The sequence below is a fragment of the Arachis ipaensis genome, chromosome B08 (genome assembly GCF_000816755.2).
Source record: "Arachis ipaensis cultivar K30076 chromosome B08, Araip1.1, whole genome shotgun sequence".
NCBI lineage: Eukaryota > Viridiplantae > Streptophyta > Magnoliopsida > Fabales > Fabaceae > Arachis > Arachis ipaensis.
This window is the reverse complement of record NC_029792.2, coordinates 6,076,958-6,091,788: the sequence shown is the minus strand read 5'-3', so window position 1 is coordinate 6,091,788 and position 14,831 is coordinate 6,076,958. Positions and strand designations below refer to the sequence as shown.

At 34.0% G+C, this 14,831-nt stretch overlaps 2 protein-coding genes across 4 annotated transcripts; both read left to right on the top strand.

Annotated features, from left to right (window-relative positions):
- LOC107613074 (transcription factor LHW) lies at positions 3,544-8,753 on the top strand. 2 transcript variants are annotated; one of them, XM_016314920.2, is made up of 7 exons: positions 3,544-4,504; positions 5,333-5,527; positions 5,634-5,715; positions 5,941-5,982; positions 6,066-6,125; positions 6,468-8,252; positions 8,388-8,753. In XM_016314920.2, exons 1-7 carry the CDS (start codon positions 4,410-4,412, stop codon positions 8,589-8,591), a joined length of 2,463 nt encoding a protein of 820 aa, XP_016170406.1. In that variant the 5' UTR covers positions 3,544-4,409; the 3' UTR covers positions 8,592-8,753. The 2 variants fall into 2 exon arrangements, with proteins under 2 accessions (XP_016170406.1, XP_016170407.1); XM_016314921.2 differs by having other exon boundaries at positions 3,547-4,504; positions 6,486-8,252.
- Positions 9,221-12,838, top strand: LOC107613076 (LRR receptor-like serine/threonine-protein kinase GSO1). 2 transcript variants are annotated; one of them, XM_021108719.1, is made up of 2 exons: positions 9,221-11,028; positions 11,062-12,838. In XM_021108719.1, exons 1-2 carry the CDS (start codon positions 9,536-9,538, stop codon positions 12,719-12,721), a joined length of 3,153 nt encoding a protein of 1,050 aa, XP_020964378.1. In that variant the 5' UTR covers positions 9,221-9,535; the 3' UTR covers positions 12,722-12,838. The 2 variants fall into 2 exon arrangements, with proteins under 2 accessions (XP_020964378.1, XP_016170408.2); XM_016314922.2 differs by having other exon boundaries at positions 9,224-12,838.

Sequence of the window (14,831 nt, the reverse complement as noted above, 5' to 3'; positions counted from 1 at the left end):
AATGATTTTTCTATGCAACATATTATTATTATTATATAAATTAATGGTGCCCTGTGGTTTGAATCCTTCAATTATTCGAGGTTATAGGTTCATAGGTGCATGATGCATATACTTGATTGCAGCCTGACCGATACATACACACAATTTAACAATGTTTCTTTCCAAACAAGAAACACCACAAACTGACGAAGAAGAAATATATAATGCTATCACTCTGATACTGAAACCATACATACATATATATCTATGTTCTTAACACCGATAGCAGTGATTCCCACCAAGCCAAGAAAGGGTTGAGATCATTCTTTTTTCTTTTAAAATCTGAAAGGCAAATGTCTCTATTCCTCGAAACATGAAATTAAAAAAAAAGGGAGCACTTTATATATAATTACTATTACTATATAGAAAGATAGAAAGGAAATACTTTCAATGCTTGCCTAGAATGTAATATAGCATGGAAAAATATTAGAGTAAATTTGAAATATCACTCTTTTTTTTTTTTCTATTTTTTCTTTTACCCTCTTTTACTCCCATGTCTTTTTGAGCCCCACAAAAAGTAAAGTAGAAAATAATAAGAATAAAGGAGGTAAGAACAGGAAAATGATTGTATATATTTAGCCAAAGGTGTATATTTCAGATTAGAAGTCTATTTATTCATAAAGAAGTTATGTTTCCATTTGAATTTTGAATAGCAATATAATTAACATTTTTAGTGGAGGGGGGAAAATGGAGGCTGCTTAATGAGTTTGGTTACTTTCAAGATTATTCAAGTGACCATTATGATTTGGTTCTCAGAATCTTGATGCTAGATAACCTGTATTGTCCCATTCAAATTTCCACAAATTCATCAAATTTGAATTCTTTTCCAATTTGATTGTTGAAATAAAAATTAAAAAAAACTCAAATATTAGCTATCAATGCAATAGCCTTAATATAAGACTTTCTTTGCTACTTGTTACCTTTTTCTTTTTAAGTCTTAGTTGTATTTCCTTCTTGATCCCTTAATAAGAAGTGGTCCAATTGATTTTCAATTTTTCCTACTGCTCAGGAATGAGGTGGTCCTTTGATTGTAACACTTGAAGATGATGGTGGTCTTTATCTATATACATATATAGAGAAATCTAGGGCATAACTTATCTTTCAAGTTGACCCAAGAAGCATTATTAGTAATTAGATTATATGATTTTAATTTATATGTTTTTGTTTGAAGATGCTTACATCAGTGTCAAGCTGCCGCCTTTACATTTGCATTGCTTTCTTTACTTTTTTTTTTTTAAATATAAATATTTAGATACATTAATATAAGATTTGTGTTAAAATGTGGTAATATTAAATAAAAGAGAAAATTTAACTCCCCTCTCATGCGAAATGTTAAAATGATACTCCTTTCTCCTCTATTTTATAAATGTACATTTTTTTCCCTTCTAATTTTTAAAAAACCTCATCTTTAATTTATTTTAAACTTTTTGTGTTAACTAATGTTAACTTTATCTATTTTTTTTTTAAAAATACCCATTAGAAAAAATTTTATTTTTTATCATTAAATTTTGTTTACCAAATATCTTTTAATAAATTATTCTTTTATTGATTAAATTGTATTTTTTAAAAAATATAATAATTATATTATTTTTTTCTAAAAACTCTTCAATAATTATAAAAAAATTGTTAACAAAAATTTTGGTAAAATTATAATTTAATAATTAAAAAATTATTGAAAGGTATTTTAGAAAAAAATAATATAATTATTAATTTTTTTAAAAAATACAATTTAATCAATAAAAGAATAATTTATTAAAGAATATTTTGGTAAGAAAAATTTAATGATAAAAAATAAAATTTATGTTAATGGGTATTTTTTAAAAAAATAATTTATTTTTTATTAAAAAATAGATAAAGTTAACATTAGTTAACACAAAAAATTTAAAATGGATTAAAGAGGAGATTTTTTAAAAATTAGAAGGAAAGATAATATACATAAAGAAGAGAGTGTCATTTTAACATCTCAGAGGAGAAGAGAGTTGAATTTTCTCTAAATAAAAATGGTGAACAAAATAAATAGTAATTTATGATAAGGTTACCTAATAAATTTCAGGCAAATCACAAATGATGATTATAGCACGCTTAAATTATGGGTTCAGTAAATCATGATCATAAGTTATTAACTAACAGTTACTTAAAAACATTACTATTTTTTTTTTCTAAAATGAATATTCAAAACAACTATCATCAAATTAGTAAAACTTTTTACTTTATCATAAAACCAGTAATCTCATTACAATTGTTTATATATATATTTATATGTTATTTTTAATATATATTTTATATAAATAATTAATTTAACAATAATTTTATATATACATAATATAATTAAAATAACAAATATTCCAAAATATTAATTACTTATCACATAAGTCCAAAACAGTAAATGTAATCATACTCCCAAAACACTACTAAAATATATCCATATTATCCAGTAATTTAATTGGCAATGTTTGTTTGTAGCAGTAATCATTGGTCTAAAGCATAATTACTATCAATAAGACTCCATGATTGCCATCATCAAACTTTGATACTAATGAAAGAGTTTTTAGCAATAAGTTGAAGTGTCCAAAATTCAGCTAACATGCATCATAATTATATATGGGGTTACGTAATTAATAATTGAATTGAACATTAAAACACAAAACATTGTACTCCTACTTTGTTCATTCTTGTTTATTGTTAGATAGGAGCAGTGATGAGAAAGGAGTATCCTTTGCACATAATGATTTTCCCACCTCAGTGATCAATCATGTCTCATAATAAGTATCCAACTTCTATACAAACTACACAATCAAAAAACTTCTTCACCCTTCTCCTACCCTGTCCTATCATTCATCAACACACAATCACTCCCTTAACAAGGGTCAAAAATACATTAATAAAATGATATTCTCTTCAGCTTTTTACAATACAATTCATATGTGCTTATTTATTTATTTATTTTTTAAAATTTGTCTACAAAGTTAACCACTCTAACTTTTGTGGCAAACAATTTTTTGATATTATTTTTGTTAAGAAATTATTTTTTTAATCTACAATTAGCTAATAAAACAGTGGATGAGTAGAGACTAAATTTTGGAAAAAAAAAATTAACAATATCATTTTTTGAATAATGATAAAAAAGTTAATTTTGTAATAAATATTAATAAAATTTTTTAAATTATTTTATTTATCTAAAATTATTGTAGAATAATTCAACTTAATAAAATAAATAAAGTTAAAAATTATGCTGATAAACTTACTTGATAATAAAAGAAATTATGAAACAAATAGAAAGCATATCTAATTATTAAAATAGTTGATAAAATTATTGACACTTAATTCAATTTTATTTGACAAAATTTTTATAAGAGTAAGAAAACATTGCATTTCATGTTAGTTCACAAAAACTTAAGGTGACGTGAGCATGATAGTAATCCGCACTCTCTCTCTCTCTCCCAAGTCCCAAGCTTTACACTCACACACTCATTTCTCTCTCCTATCTTCTTCCTCTTCTTCTCTCTCTCTCTCTCTCTCTCTCTCAGAGACAATACTCACTCACCGAACCCAAACAAAACAAAACAAACAAAACCAAACATTTTCCCTCTCTCTGACTACTCCCGACACTGTTTTAGAACCCGACAAAAGCAAGCTCTGTCTCTCTCTCTCTCTCTGGTGGCTCTGCATGTAATTCCCCTCAAAAGCGTTCCTCTTTGTGAAACCCCTTCCACTTTAAAACACTTCCATTTATTTTCTCACAAATGGAAAGCCAGAACAAGTGGGAATAATATTTCACAGTTTCCACTGTCACCCACACACCACAACCACAGAGCGCAGCCCTCAGAACCTGAACCCTTTTCCTCTCTCTCTCTCTCTCTTCAACAAGCTAAGACCTCACACACCCCAACGCCTTCACTTCCCCACTTCAAAGTTCTCTTCTTTTTCTATCTTCATCGTTTCCCATTCCCTCAATAATGGACAAGATCGTTGCTCTCTACAACCTTGAAGCTCGTGGCATAGTGTGAACCCAACTTCAAAAGCTAACTCCTTTGCTTTGCTCTCTCCCTCTCTCTCTTCCGTACGTCTTCCTCTTCCTGAGGATGGCCTGCCGGAAACTCATCGCCGGGAACTTGGATCCGCAGCGAAAGAGAAGTGGTGGATTGAGGACTAAACAGGCGGGAAGAGGATCATGCCGCGGTAGTTAGGACTTTTTTGCAACACTCACCGGAAAATGCATGCTCATCGGATTTGAAGGTTTCTACTCTTTTCTGTTTCTTATCTTCTGTTGGTGCATGCTGCTGTTGTTGTTGTTCTTCCTTTAAGGTCAGAGGAAGGAAAAAGAAAAGGACTTTTTTGTGTGGTTTTGAGAATACCCCGTTGGAAGAAAGATGGGGTTTTTGCTGAAAGAAGCTTTAAAGACTCTCTGCGGTCGGAATCAGTGGTCTTATGCTGTGTTCTGGAAGATCGGATGCAACAATTCAAAGTAAGTACCTGGTTGATTTTTGCAGAGAAATGAAAAGAACAAAAAAGAAGTGAAATCATTTTGCTTTATTTTGTTTGTTTGTTTTTTGTGGTTTCTAAATCCATCAAAGCATGATTTTTTGGCTGCTACTTCGGTTTATGAGTAATTTTAAGAAAAGCTAATAGTGTTTTACACCCTTACTTTTACTTTCGAGTTTATGCTGCTGATTTGTGCGTGTGCCCTTTATTTCTCTTAATGATAAATTTGAGATTTTTGTTTTCTTTCTAAAACCTGGATAATGCAACCTGAGAGTAAATTATTTAGCTGATTCATTGAAAATTCTTTCGTTCAATATTCCCTAATCATATGGGTGGATCTCATAAGAAATTATGATAATATATTCCATTTTAGGGGTTGCCTTGATTCCTAGATATTATTGAGATGTTAGGCTCTCATTTTGTTGGTCATTACTCATTACATTTACTGCTTCTTTGTATTTGATTCTATTCTTATTCTGTTCACTTTTATACTCATTCTTACTATTTTGGAGCTTAGTGCTTTGATTGTTTCTGATTTGTCCTTGAGAATCTTAGTTAAAGAGAAAAGAAAATTGAAGTTTATTTGCCCTAGTTGCCAGAGGCGCACTACCTACTGTATTTGATCTGTTTGTGATTCTGAGAGCGAATCTGCAAAATAGCTTGCTTTGGTAATGAGCCAAAATATGATCTATCTTTGTCATCCTTGCAACTTATGATGCATCATTGCTTTTAACCTTATACATATAACTGAACATATGAAAGTATTTTAGTTACTTTATTTGAGTTAACTGATTGTAGTTTCATATGGCAGACTATTGATCTGGGAAGAATGTTATTATGAACCATTGCCATGTTCTTTCCCTCAACCAACTTTTGGGAATGGAGAAGGCAGCTGGTTTTCTTCCGAGTCTCGCTCGTCTCAGATGGGGATCCAAGAGGAGGACAGAGTTTGTTCTTTGATTAACAAAATGACAGTGAATAATTCAGTCAATATCGCAGGTGAAGGGTAGGTGCTTTCCTGTTCCCTCTATTCTTTGAATATTTATTGGGGATTCAGGATCCTAAGAGAAAATTTGTAGTGACTCACATACTTCATTTTGTTGCGAACTCAGAATAATTGGACGCGCTGCATTTACTGGCAACCATCAGTGGATTCTTTTCAACAATTTTAGTAGAGATGCATATCCACCTGAGGTATTAATTTGATCTTCTGTTCCTAAGAATGCTTGACTAATTTTTGCTGTATATTGCAGATGTTGTGGTTCAGTTAAAGTTTTGTGAACAATATTTTTTAAGCTTGCACTCCTGTTTATGCTCTCTCAATTTAATATAGTTTCTGGAAATTGTGTAATATGCATTATATAGGGCTGTAATTGATGAGTTTCGTTTTGATTTCTTATTTTGGTGCACTCTTCTTAGGTATATGCTGAGATGCATCACCAACTTTCAGCTGGAATGCAGGTTTGTGATCTTCTTTATGCTCCACATTTTTTTGTAGAGTTCATGTTGCTATATTATGATACCTTGTTTTCTTGTCTATGCAGACTGTTGCAGTGATTCCTGTGCTTCCCCATGGGGTTGTTCAACTTGGATCTTTCTTGCCAGTAAGTCCTTTTCTTATGTTTGTAGTTCTGAAGAGATCTAATCTGATACAATATCCCCAAAATTATCATGCTGGGTCAGAGTATCTCACATTGTAATATAATATTTTGGTCAAGAGTGAGTAGCCTCTGTTAGCTTACATGTGTATATGTCACATACTCAGCATATTAGTTCAGGATCACATGAATATGATGAATTGCATAAATCTTGGATAGACATTCTGGAAAGCTGCATGTTATGAGTTGAATAAGCTAGCAATGCCCTCTTATCTAGTGTGAATGCGCCATTGTAATTGTTTTTTATGCTTTACATTCTCTTTCGACGTTCTTCTGCAATTAATTCAGCAATGTCAACCGCTACAGATAATGGAGAATATTGGGTTTGTAAATGATGTAAAGAGCTTGATCTTGCAACTTGGATGCATTCCCGGTGCCCTTCTATCGGAAGATTATTCAGGAAGTCCTTCCATTGGAAGAGCACTTGCTACTGGCGGCTTGCCTGTCTCTGTCGAACCACCTGGAATTCCCTCACATTGCATTCCATCAGTATCTAATGGCTCAAATGAGCAAAGTAACCCATCTCATGTTTCAAGGCCAACTGTTCAAACACTCTGTCCTATAAGGGGAGAAATGAATAACTTCCAAGGTTCAGTATTGACTCCCAAAACTCATAACCTGAGCCAGATATCAAATGGTTATTGCCAACCAAATGCTACTACATTGATTAAAACAAACTTTGCTGGCCGAAGTGAGAATAGGGTTGTGGAGGCTGAAATGATACCCTCAAGCAGAGGTTCATGCCTACAGCAGCCTTCTGTTTCATATAATGCAAGATCTGCATTCAATGGCTTATCCAGTTTCGGTCAATCAGTTGCAAGCGATTGCAATCTAAAATATATGGAGCAACAAATGATGTCAGTCCTTGGGAATCAAGGTCACAGTAATCCTAGTATAAATGCGTCAAGTACATTAAACATGTCTCTACTAAAGACAGATGGAGGCCATATACTTGATCACAATCAAAGTTCTAGCAGTGCTTCATTACTTGCTGGAATACCAATACATGGTGGGGTGAGTAGTCTTTTGAGGACAAGTCTTGTTACTGATTCTGGTTTAAGAACTCCAGATGTGTCTGTTGGTGATTTATCCGGAGCACAAGGGGGTGGGGTTGGAGTTAAAAGTGATGGTTCAAGTGAAGCAGGTGGTTCTTCTCTGGCTAATTTGTTCAGTCACTCAGGTTCCTTTACTGTGCCTCCACAAGGTTCTGATCAGAAGCTTCTCTCTGTAGATGTGAAGCATGTTCATGATGCTTTACCTTCAAAGCCTGTGACTACCGGAGATCAAAGCCCTGATTTTGTCCAAGATTGTGTTAATAAACATGTTACTGGTCAATCTATGGTGAAGAATGTTAAACAAGAACAAGTTTGTGCTCAACCGTCATCAGGTGATGATCTGTTTGATATTCTAGGAGCAGATTTCAAAAACCAACTTCTGAGTGGAAACTGGGATAAGTTGTTTGCTGTTGGATCTGAATCTAATACAGAAAATATGGATAAAAAGCCAACATGTATGAATATGCAGGGTATGAACTCTGATTATTACTCTGCAAGTGAAGCAATATCAGAGAGTGACATATTTTCTGGGACAGGCACAGACCACCTCCTGGATGCTGTGGTTTCAAAGACCAAATCTGTCATGAAACAGAATTCTGATGACATGTCTTGCAGGACAACTTTGACAAGTAGTACCTGTTCAGTTCCCTCTCGTGCCTACAAGCCGGCTATGCCTGATCATATCCAGGGTGGGATGTTTGGTATTCCTAAGAGTGAGGGTAAAACAGGTGCTGTTGAAAATTCCATGAGGTCTGGATGTATTAAGGACGACGATGGAAAGTGTTCCCAAACTTCTTCTATGTTTGGGTCCCAACTTAGTTCATGGGTTGAAAATAGTAGCAAGCTTAAGCTTGAAAATAGTGTTTCGACTGGATACTCCAAGCGGCCTGATGAAGTTTGCAAATCGAATCGCAAAAGGCTTAAACCGGGAGAGAATCCTAGGCCTCGACCTAAGGATCGCCAAATGATTCAAGATCGTGTAAAAGAGTTACGGGAAATTGTGCCAAATGGAGCAAAGGTATTGACTTCTTTTTGCTCATATACTTGATTCCAGCATATCTCTTTTATAACTCTAGTATTTTGGTTCATGAATGATTTTGTATGTAACAACACTGAATATTTTTCCCCTTGGTCTCTTGTGATGATTTAACAGTGTAGCATAGATGCACTGCTGGAACGTACCATCAAGCATATGCTTTTTTTGCAGAGTGTGACAAAGCATGCTGACAAGCTGAAACAAACTGGGGATTCAAAGGTAAGGGACAATGTTCACTATTGTACCCTAAAGTTCACTATTGTACCAATCAAACCTTTTATTCAAATAAAATTTTTTGGTTTTGCATCATTTATGCTATAAAGGACTATCAAAAGAATCGATGTATAGATATTGTAGGATGTGTAAGGAAGGGGGTTAATGTGCACTTTATACTCTTGATTTTTCTAATTAGGGCCCTAAATTGGAAGTGTTATATCTAAATACATAAAAGCTTTATGTGTGGTTTGTAAATTATTGCTACAATGTTTTGTGACTTGCATAGATATCTGCATCTGCATTAGCCTCTCAATTATAATGAGTATTGAATTTTCAATTTTTTTTAACCACTTGCTGTTTTCTCTAAACCAAATGGAAGAAAAGTTTGAGTTCTACAAATATAAAATACCCGTCAATCTTGGGTGTGTAAAATGTGTTATACTTGACTCTAGAAGAATAAGGGATCAAGTAAAGCATATAAATGTGCTTCAACCTGCAAGCTAAGAAAGTGTAACCGTCGTGTCTCCATAAAAGATAAGGAACACAAATGTGAATTTGAATTTATGATCTCATGCTTTCATGACAAATCACGTGTGGTATACAGCTTCGATCACTTTACTGGTTTTCTGCATTCACACATTCGAACTCAGTAGACACGTTCAATTTTATTCTAGGATTTTCTTTCAGTTGAAACCATGCATGTATGTATATTTCCATAACAAACCGCGTGTGGTGGACCAAATATAGAAATAATGGCGATAATTGTATTATGTAAGGGAGCAAAGCTAACCACTAACCAGCATTACAAGTAATAACCCATATTAACTCTATTATTGAGTATGAAATGATCCCATATTTCCATAACAAACTGCGTATGGTGGTGGACTTAAATGGTCTATAACCATATAGTAAGCTTACCAAGACTAGTCTTAATCTTAATAGAAATGATGGCAATTATTGTATTATATAAGGGAGCAAAGCTAACGTACTAGCATTACAAGTCACAACCCTTCAAACATAGAGCGGCCATAAAAGTGCCTCGGAGAGACATGGCAACTTTCGAAAGAGATCATTGTGTTCTCAATCATGTTCTCTTTCATATAATAATAGCATCCACATTCTTTCTTTCACTCAAAATCACAGCTTCTCCAACAACAGAAGCTCAAGTCCTTGTGAAATGGAAAAACAGCCTAGTATACACTCCTTTTCTCAATTCATGGTCCCTCTCCAATATTCACAACCTTTGCAGTAGTTGGGATGCCGTTGTTTGCGACAAAACAACAAACACAACTGTCTCAGAGATATACCTTTCTGGTTTCGATCTCAGTGGCACCCTTCATGGCTTGGATTTTGCTTCCCTACCAAACCTCACTCACCTTGACCTCAATCATAACAGCTTTATTGGGTCAATACCACCTCAAATTGGCAGCCTCTCCAAACTCATTTTCTTGGACTTTGGAAGCAACAACTTTTCAGGGACAGTGCCTTATGAGATGGGACATTTAAGGGAACTCGAATATCTCAGCTTCTACGACAACAGTTTCAATGGTGCTATTTCCTATCAGGTCATAAGTCTCCCAAAGGTATGCTACCTTGACTTTGGAGGAAACTACTTTGCATCTCCTCCTCACTGGTCTGACTATTCATGCATGCCTTCCTTAACACACCTTGACTTGTCTTCCAATTCATTCACTCCCGAATTCCCAAGTTTCATAATGAAGTGCCACAACTTGACTTTTCTAGACCTCTCTCAGAACTATTTTAATGGCACAATACCAGAATCATTGTATACCAATTTGGCCAAGCTTCAATACCTGAACCTCTCAGGTTGTGGGATGGAAGGACCATTGTCGTCCAATATATCCAAGCTCTCAAACCTCAAAGAGCTTGGTATGGGTGACAACAACTTCACTGGTCCTATTCCCATGGAAATAGGATTCATAGCTGGGCTTCAAATTCTTGAATTGCATAACATTTCAGCCCGCGGGGAAATTCCATCATCCCTAGGCCAACTTATGCAGTTAAGATTTCTTGATCTGGGAGGGAATTTTTTAAACTCTTCAATCCCTTTGGAACTTGGCTCATGCATTCATCTAACCTGCCTTGATTTATCAGGCAATAATCTATCAGGTCCTTTGCCTTTCTCATTATCTAACTTGACCAAGCTCTCTGAATTGGTATTATCATATAATTCCATTTCTGGTCAACTCTCTGCCTCACTAATTTCTAATTGGACTGAGTTGATAATTCTGCAACTCGATCATAACTTGTTGACAGGAAAGGTCCCTCCAGAAATTGGTCTGTTAAAGAAAATCGAGTACCTCCTTTTGTGCAGCAATGAATTTTCTGGTCACATTCCTAAAGAGATTGGAAGCATGAGGGAAATGATAATGTTAGACTTCTCTCAAAACCACTTCTCTGGTACAATTCCCTCAACAATTTCGAATCTTACAAACATTGAAGTGATAAATCTTTTCATGAATGAGCACACCGGAACCATTCCCAGAGAAATAGGAAACCTCAAGTCACTGCACTACTTTGATGCCAGCCGTAATAATTTGGAGGGAGAGTTGCCAAACAGCATAGCTCAACTAACTGCTTTAGAATACTTTTCTGTGTTCTCCAACAACTTGTCAGGCAGCATCACCAGAGATTTTGGGAAGTACAGTCCTAATTTAACTGATGTTTATCTTTCTAACAACAACTTCTCAGGACTACTGCCACCTGACTTGTGCAGTGGCATGATGCTATATGGTTTGACAGTCAGTAACAACAGCTTTTCGGGGATTTTTCCAAAGTCCTTGAGAAATTGTTCAACACTAACTATAATAAGGCTTGATGACAATCATTTCTCTGGAAACATCACAGAAGCACTAGGGGTTTATCCAAGTCTTCGTTTTCTAGACCTGCGCTCTAATGAATTCACGGGAAATATACCCCATAGATTTTTCAGATTGGCTAATCTTACCTTCCTTGATTTATCTAATAACAACTTGAGTGGAAGCATTCCTAATGACTGTGAAACATTCAATGCAAGCTCTCTTGAAATTCTCAACTTGTCTCACAACAACTTGACAGGAACAATTCCACAATGTTTGGCAACCTTACCCTCTCTCACAGTTTTGGACTTGCATATGAACAACCTTTATGGAACCTTACCAAGAATCTTCCCTAAAGGTAATGTCTTAGATACTATAAAACTGAATGGCAACTTCTTGGAGGGAGCATTACCCAAATCCCTGGCCCACTGCACAAAACTACGAGTTCTGGACCTTGGAGAAAATAGCATAGAGGACATATTTCCTAGTTGGCTAGGATTGCTTCAAGAGCTACAGGTACTCATTTTACGAGCAAATAAATTTTATGGTACCTTCAATAACTCTTCCAACTTTAGAGATGCACATGCATTTCCAAATTTGAGAGTTTTTGATGTCTCCAACAACTATTTTAGCGGGTCCTTGCCAGTATCATTCTTGAAGAACTTTCAAGGAATGATGAATGTCAATTATACTCAAAGTGGGTTGCAATATATGAGTTCCAATTATTCCGGCCTTGCATCATATTTTGCTTCAATAGTGGTCAACATGAAAGATCAGTCAGTGCAACTTGTGAAAATATTAATGACTTTTACAACTATGGACTTATCAAATAACTCATTTGAGGGTGAAATCCCACAAGTAATTGGAGAATTAGATTCCCTCAAAGGGCTCAATCTCTCACATAATAGAATAACTGGCACCATCCCACAAACTTTGGGTAACTTGAGAAATTTGGAATGGTTGGACCTCTCATGGAATCAGATCAGGGGTGAGATTCCTTTGGCCTTAACAAATTTGAATTTTCTGTCGGTCTTAAATGTTTCACAAAATCAATTAGAGGGAGCTATACCTACAGGTGGCCAATTCAACACATTCCAAAATTATTCATATGGAGGAAATGCAATGCTGTGTGGATTCCCTTTGACAAAATCATGCAGTGGTGGCAATGATGACAATGAACATGCCTCATCATCTTCGACATTTGAGGATGAAGAAAAATTTGGATTTGGCTGGAAACCTGTTGCAGTGGGATATGCATGTGGAGTGGTGGTTGGAGTGCTCTTAGGATGTTACTTTTTCTACACTGGGAAGCCACAATGGCTTGCAAGGCTTTTAGGTATCCGTATACCAAATAAGAGAGTCAAAAGGAAAAACAACAAAAACAGAGTGCATGTAAATCATAGAAGAATGAATTAGCATAGTTATTTTATTTTCATTTTTATTAACGTGTTTGTAAAATAAAGCCTAATGTAGACTGATATCTCTCTGTTTAAATCTGTTGGTGAAATAATAAAACATATTGATTAATGATTACCACTTTATTTTGGAATTATCCTTATTAACGTTGGACTTTTATACCAAGGCCCAATATCTGGAGCAATCTTCTGTGTGATGGACAGAATTATTTAGGGTTTAGAAATGCTAAATGGGCTATTTTGTTTTTTGACAGCTCGTTTTAAAATACAAAAAAAATGGAGAGGATTAATTCTTTTTAAAAAAAAGGTTAATAAAGTAGAAAAAGGGAAAGACTAAAGTCAACCACTTAAAATCAAGATAATGAGGTTTAAATTTAATAGAAGCTACCAATTTTATATTAATTTTTTACTTTCCAAATTTACAAAGCTTATTTTAGATTTTTTTTTTCAGAATATTTATAAGACAAACAAACAAATAATCGAAAAAACATAGTATAACGATATGTGTAAATCATATATCATATCATCTAAACAAAATAAGTAATCACTCGCATTTATTTCGATTCAATATTTTATATACTAAATACTTTTTTTTCATCTTTACACAACATAATATTAAGTGCAATAAACAATAATATATACTATATTTATCCTATAATTAAATTATTCGATAGAAGTATTTTCATAAATAATTTTGTAACCAAAGTTTTATATTTCATTTCTTAATTAGTAATTTAGTATACAAATGAACTGAGAAATAAACATAGTTATCAGAATCGGATCAAATAAATCGGTTTGATTAAAAAATTAGTAAACTGACAATATAACCGATTTAAGTAGAAATATGGACCGAACAAACTAGCATTGTAAGCAACTAGCATTGCTATTAGGCTACTTTGCTGTTTAACACATTATATGCTAATTATTATATATATTAATACCTTATAACTATAGTTTCAAAAACCAAACTGAATCGACCAATTTAATTGGATTAATTAAGAATCGGTCATCAGAGTAGTTCGATTAATCTCAAGAATCGTCTAACAAAAATTCGGTCAAAAAATTAATCGAACCAGTAGTTAACTGATGAACTGACAAAATTGACCAATTTTTTAAAGGTCTTCCGGTTTGGTGAAGCCCTCCAAAACAAAGGAAGGGTGACTTGTGTTGTATCCTTTATTTTTAGTGTGGAGGGTGGTTCTGGTAGTGAGTATTTGGTAGCAGTTTGGTGATAGATTCAAGATTTGATGTATAGATATTGTAGGATGCGTAAGGAAGAGGGTTAATATGCACTTTATACTCTTGATTTTTCTAATTAGGGCCCTAAATTGGAAGAAGCTTTATGTGTGGTTTGTAAATTATTGCTACAATGTTTTGTGACTTGCATAGATATCTGCATCTGCATTAGCCTCTCAATTATAATGAGTATTGAATTTTCAATTTTTTTAACCACTTGCTGATTTCTCTAAACCAAATGGAAGAAAAATTTGAGTTCTACAAATATGAAATACCCGTCAACCTTGGGTGTGTATAATGTGTTATACTTGACTCTAGAAGAATAAGGGACTAAGTAAAGCATATAAATGTGCTGCAACCTGCAAGCTGAGAAAGTTTAACTGTCGTGTCTCCATAAAAGATACGGAACACAAATGTGAATTTGAATTTATGATCTCATGTTCTTACAGCTTCGATCACTTTACTGGTTTTCTGCATTCACACATTCGAACTCAGTAGACACGTTCAATTTTATTTTAGGATTTTCTTTTAGTTGAAACCATGCATGTATGTATATTTTCCATAACAAACCGCGTGTGGTGGACCAAATATAGAAATAATGGCGATTATTGTATTATGTAAGGGAGCATAAAGCTAACCACTAACCAGCATTACAAGTAACAACCCATATTAACTCTATTATTGAGTATGATATGATCCCATATTTCCATAACAAACTGCGTATGGTGGTTGACTTAAATGGTCTATAACCATATAGTAAGCTTACGAACACTAGTCTTAATCTATAAAAATATAAAGTGCTACTTGACTAACACGAAATAAAACGACCAAGTCAAGCAAATAACTACTGTAGTTTAAGTTTTGCGATCCTCTTT

Bases quoted from the DNA above. Each gene is read 5' to 3' on its own strand.
- LOC107613074 (XM_016314920.2), top strand. From the start codon at position 4,410: ATGGGGTTTTTGCTGAAAGAAGCTTTAAAGACTCTCTGCGGTCGGAAT. The intron at 4,505-5,332 runs GTAAGTACCTGG...TTCATATGGCAG, and splicing joins ATCGGATGCAACAATTCAAA to ACTATTGATCTGGGAAGAAT. The intron at 5,528-5,633 runs GTAGGTGCTTTC...TTGCGAACTCAG, and splicing joins GTCAATATCGCAGGTGAAGG to AATAATTGGACGCGCTGCAT.
- LOC107613076 (XM_016314922.2), top strand. From the start codon at position 9,536: ATGGCAACTTTCGAAAGAGATCATTGTGTTCTCAATCATGTTCTCTTT.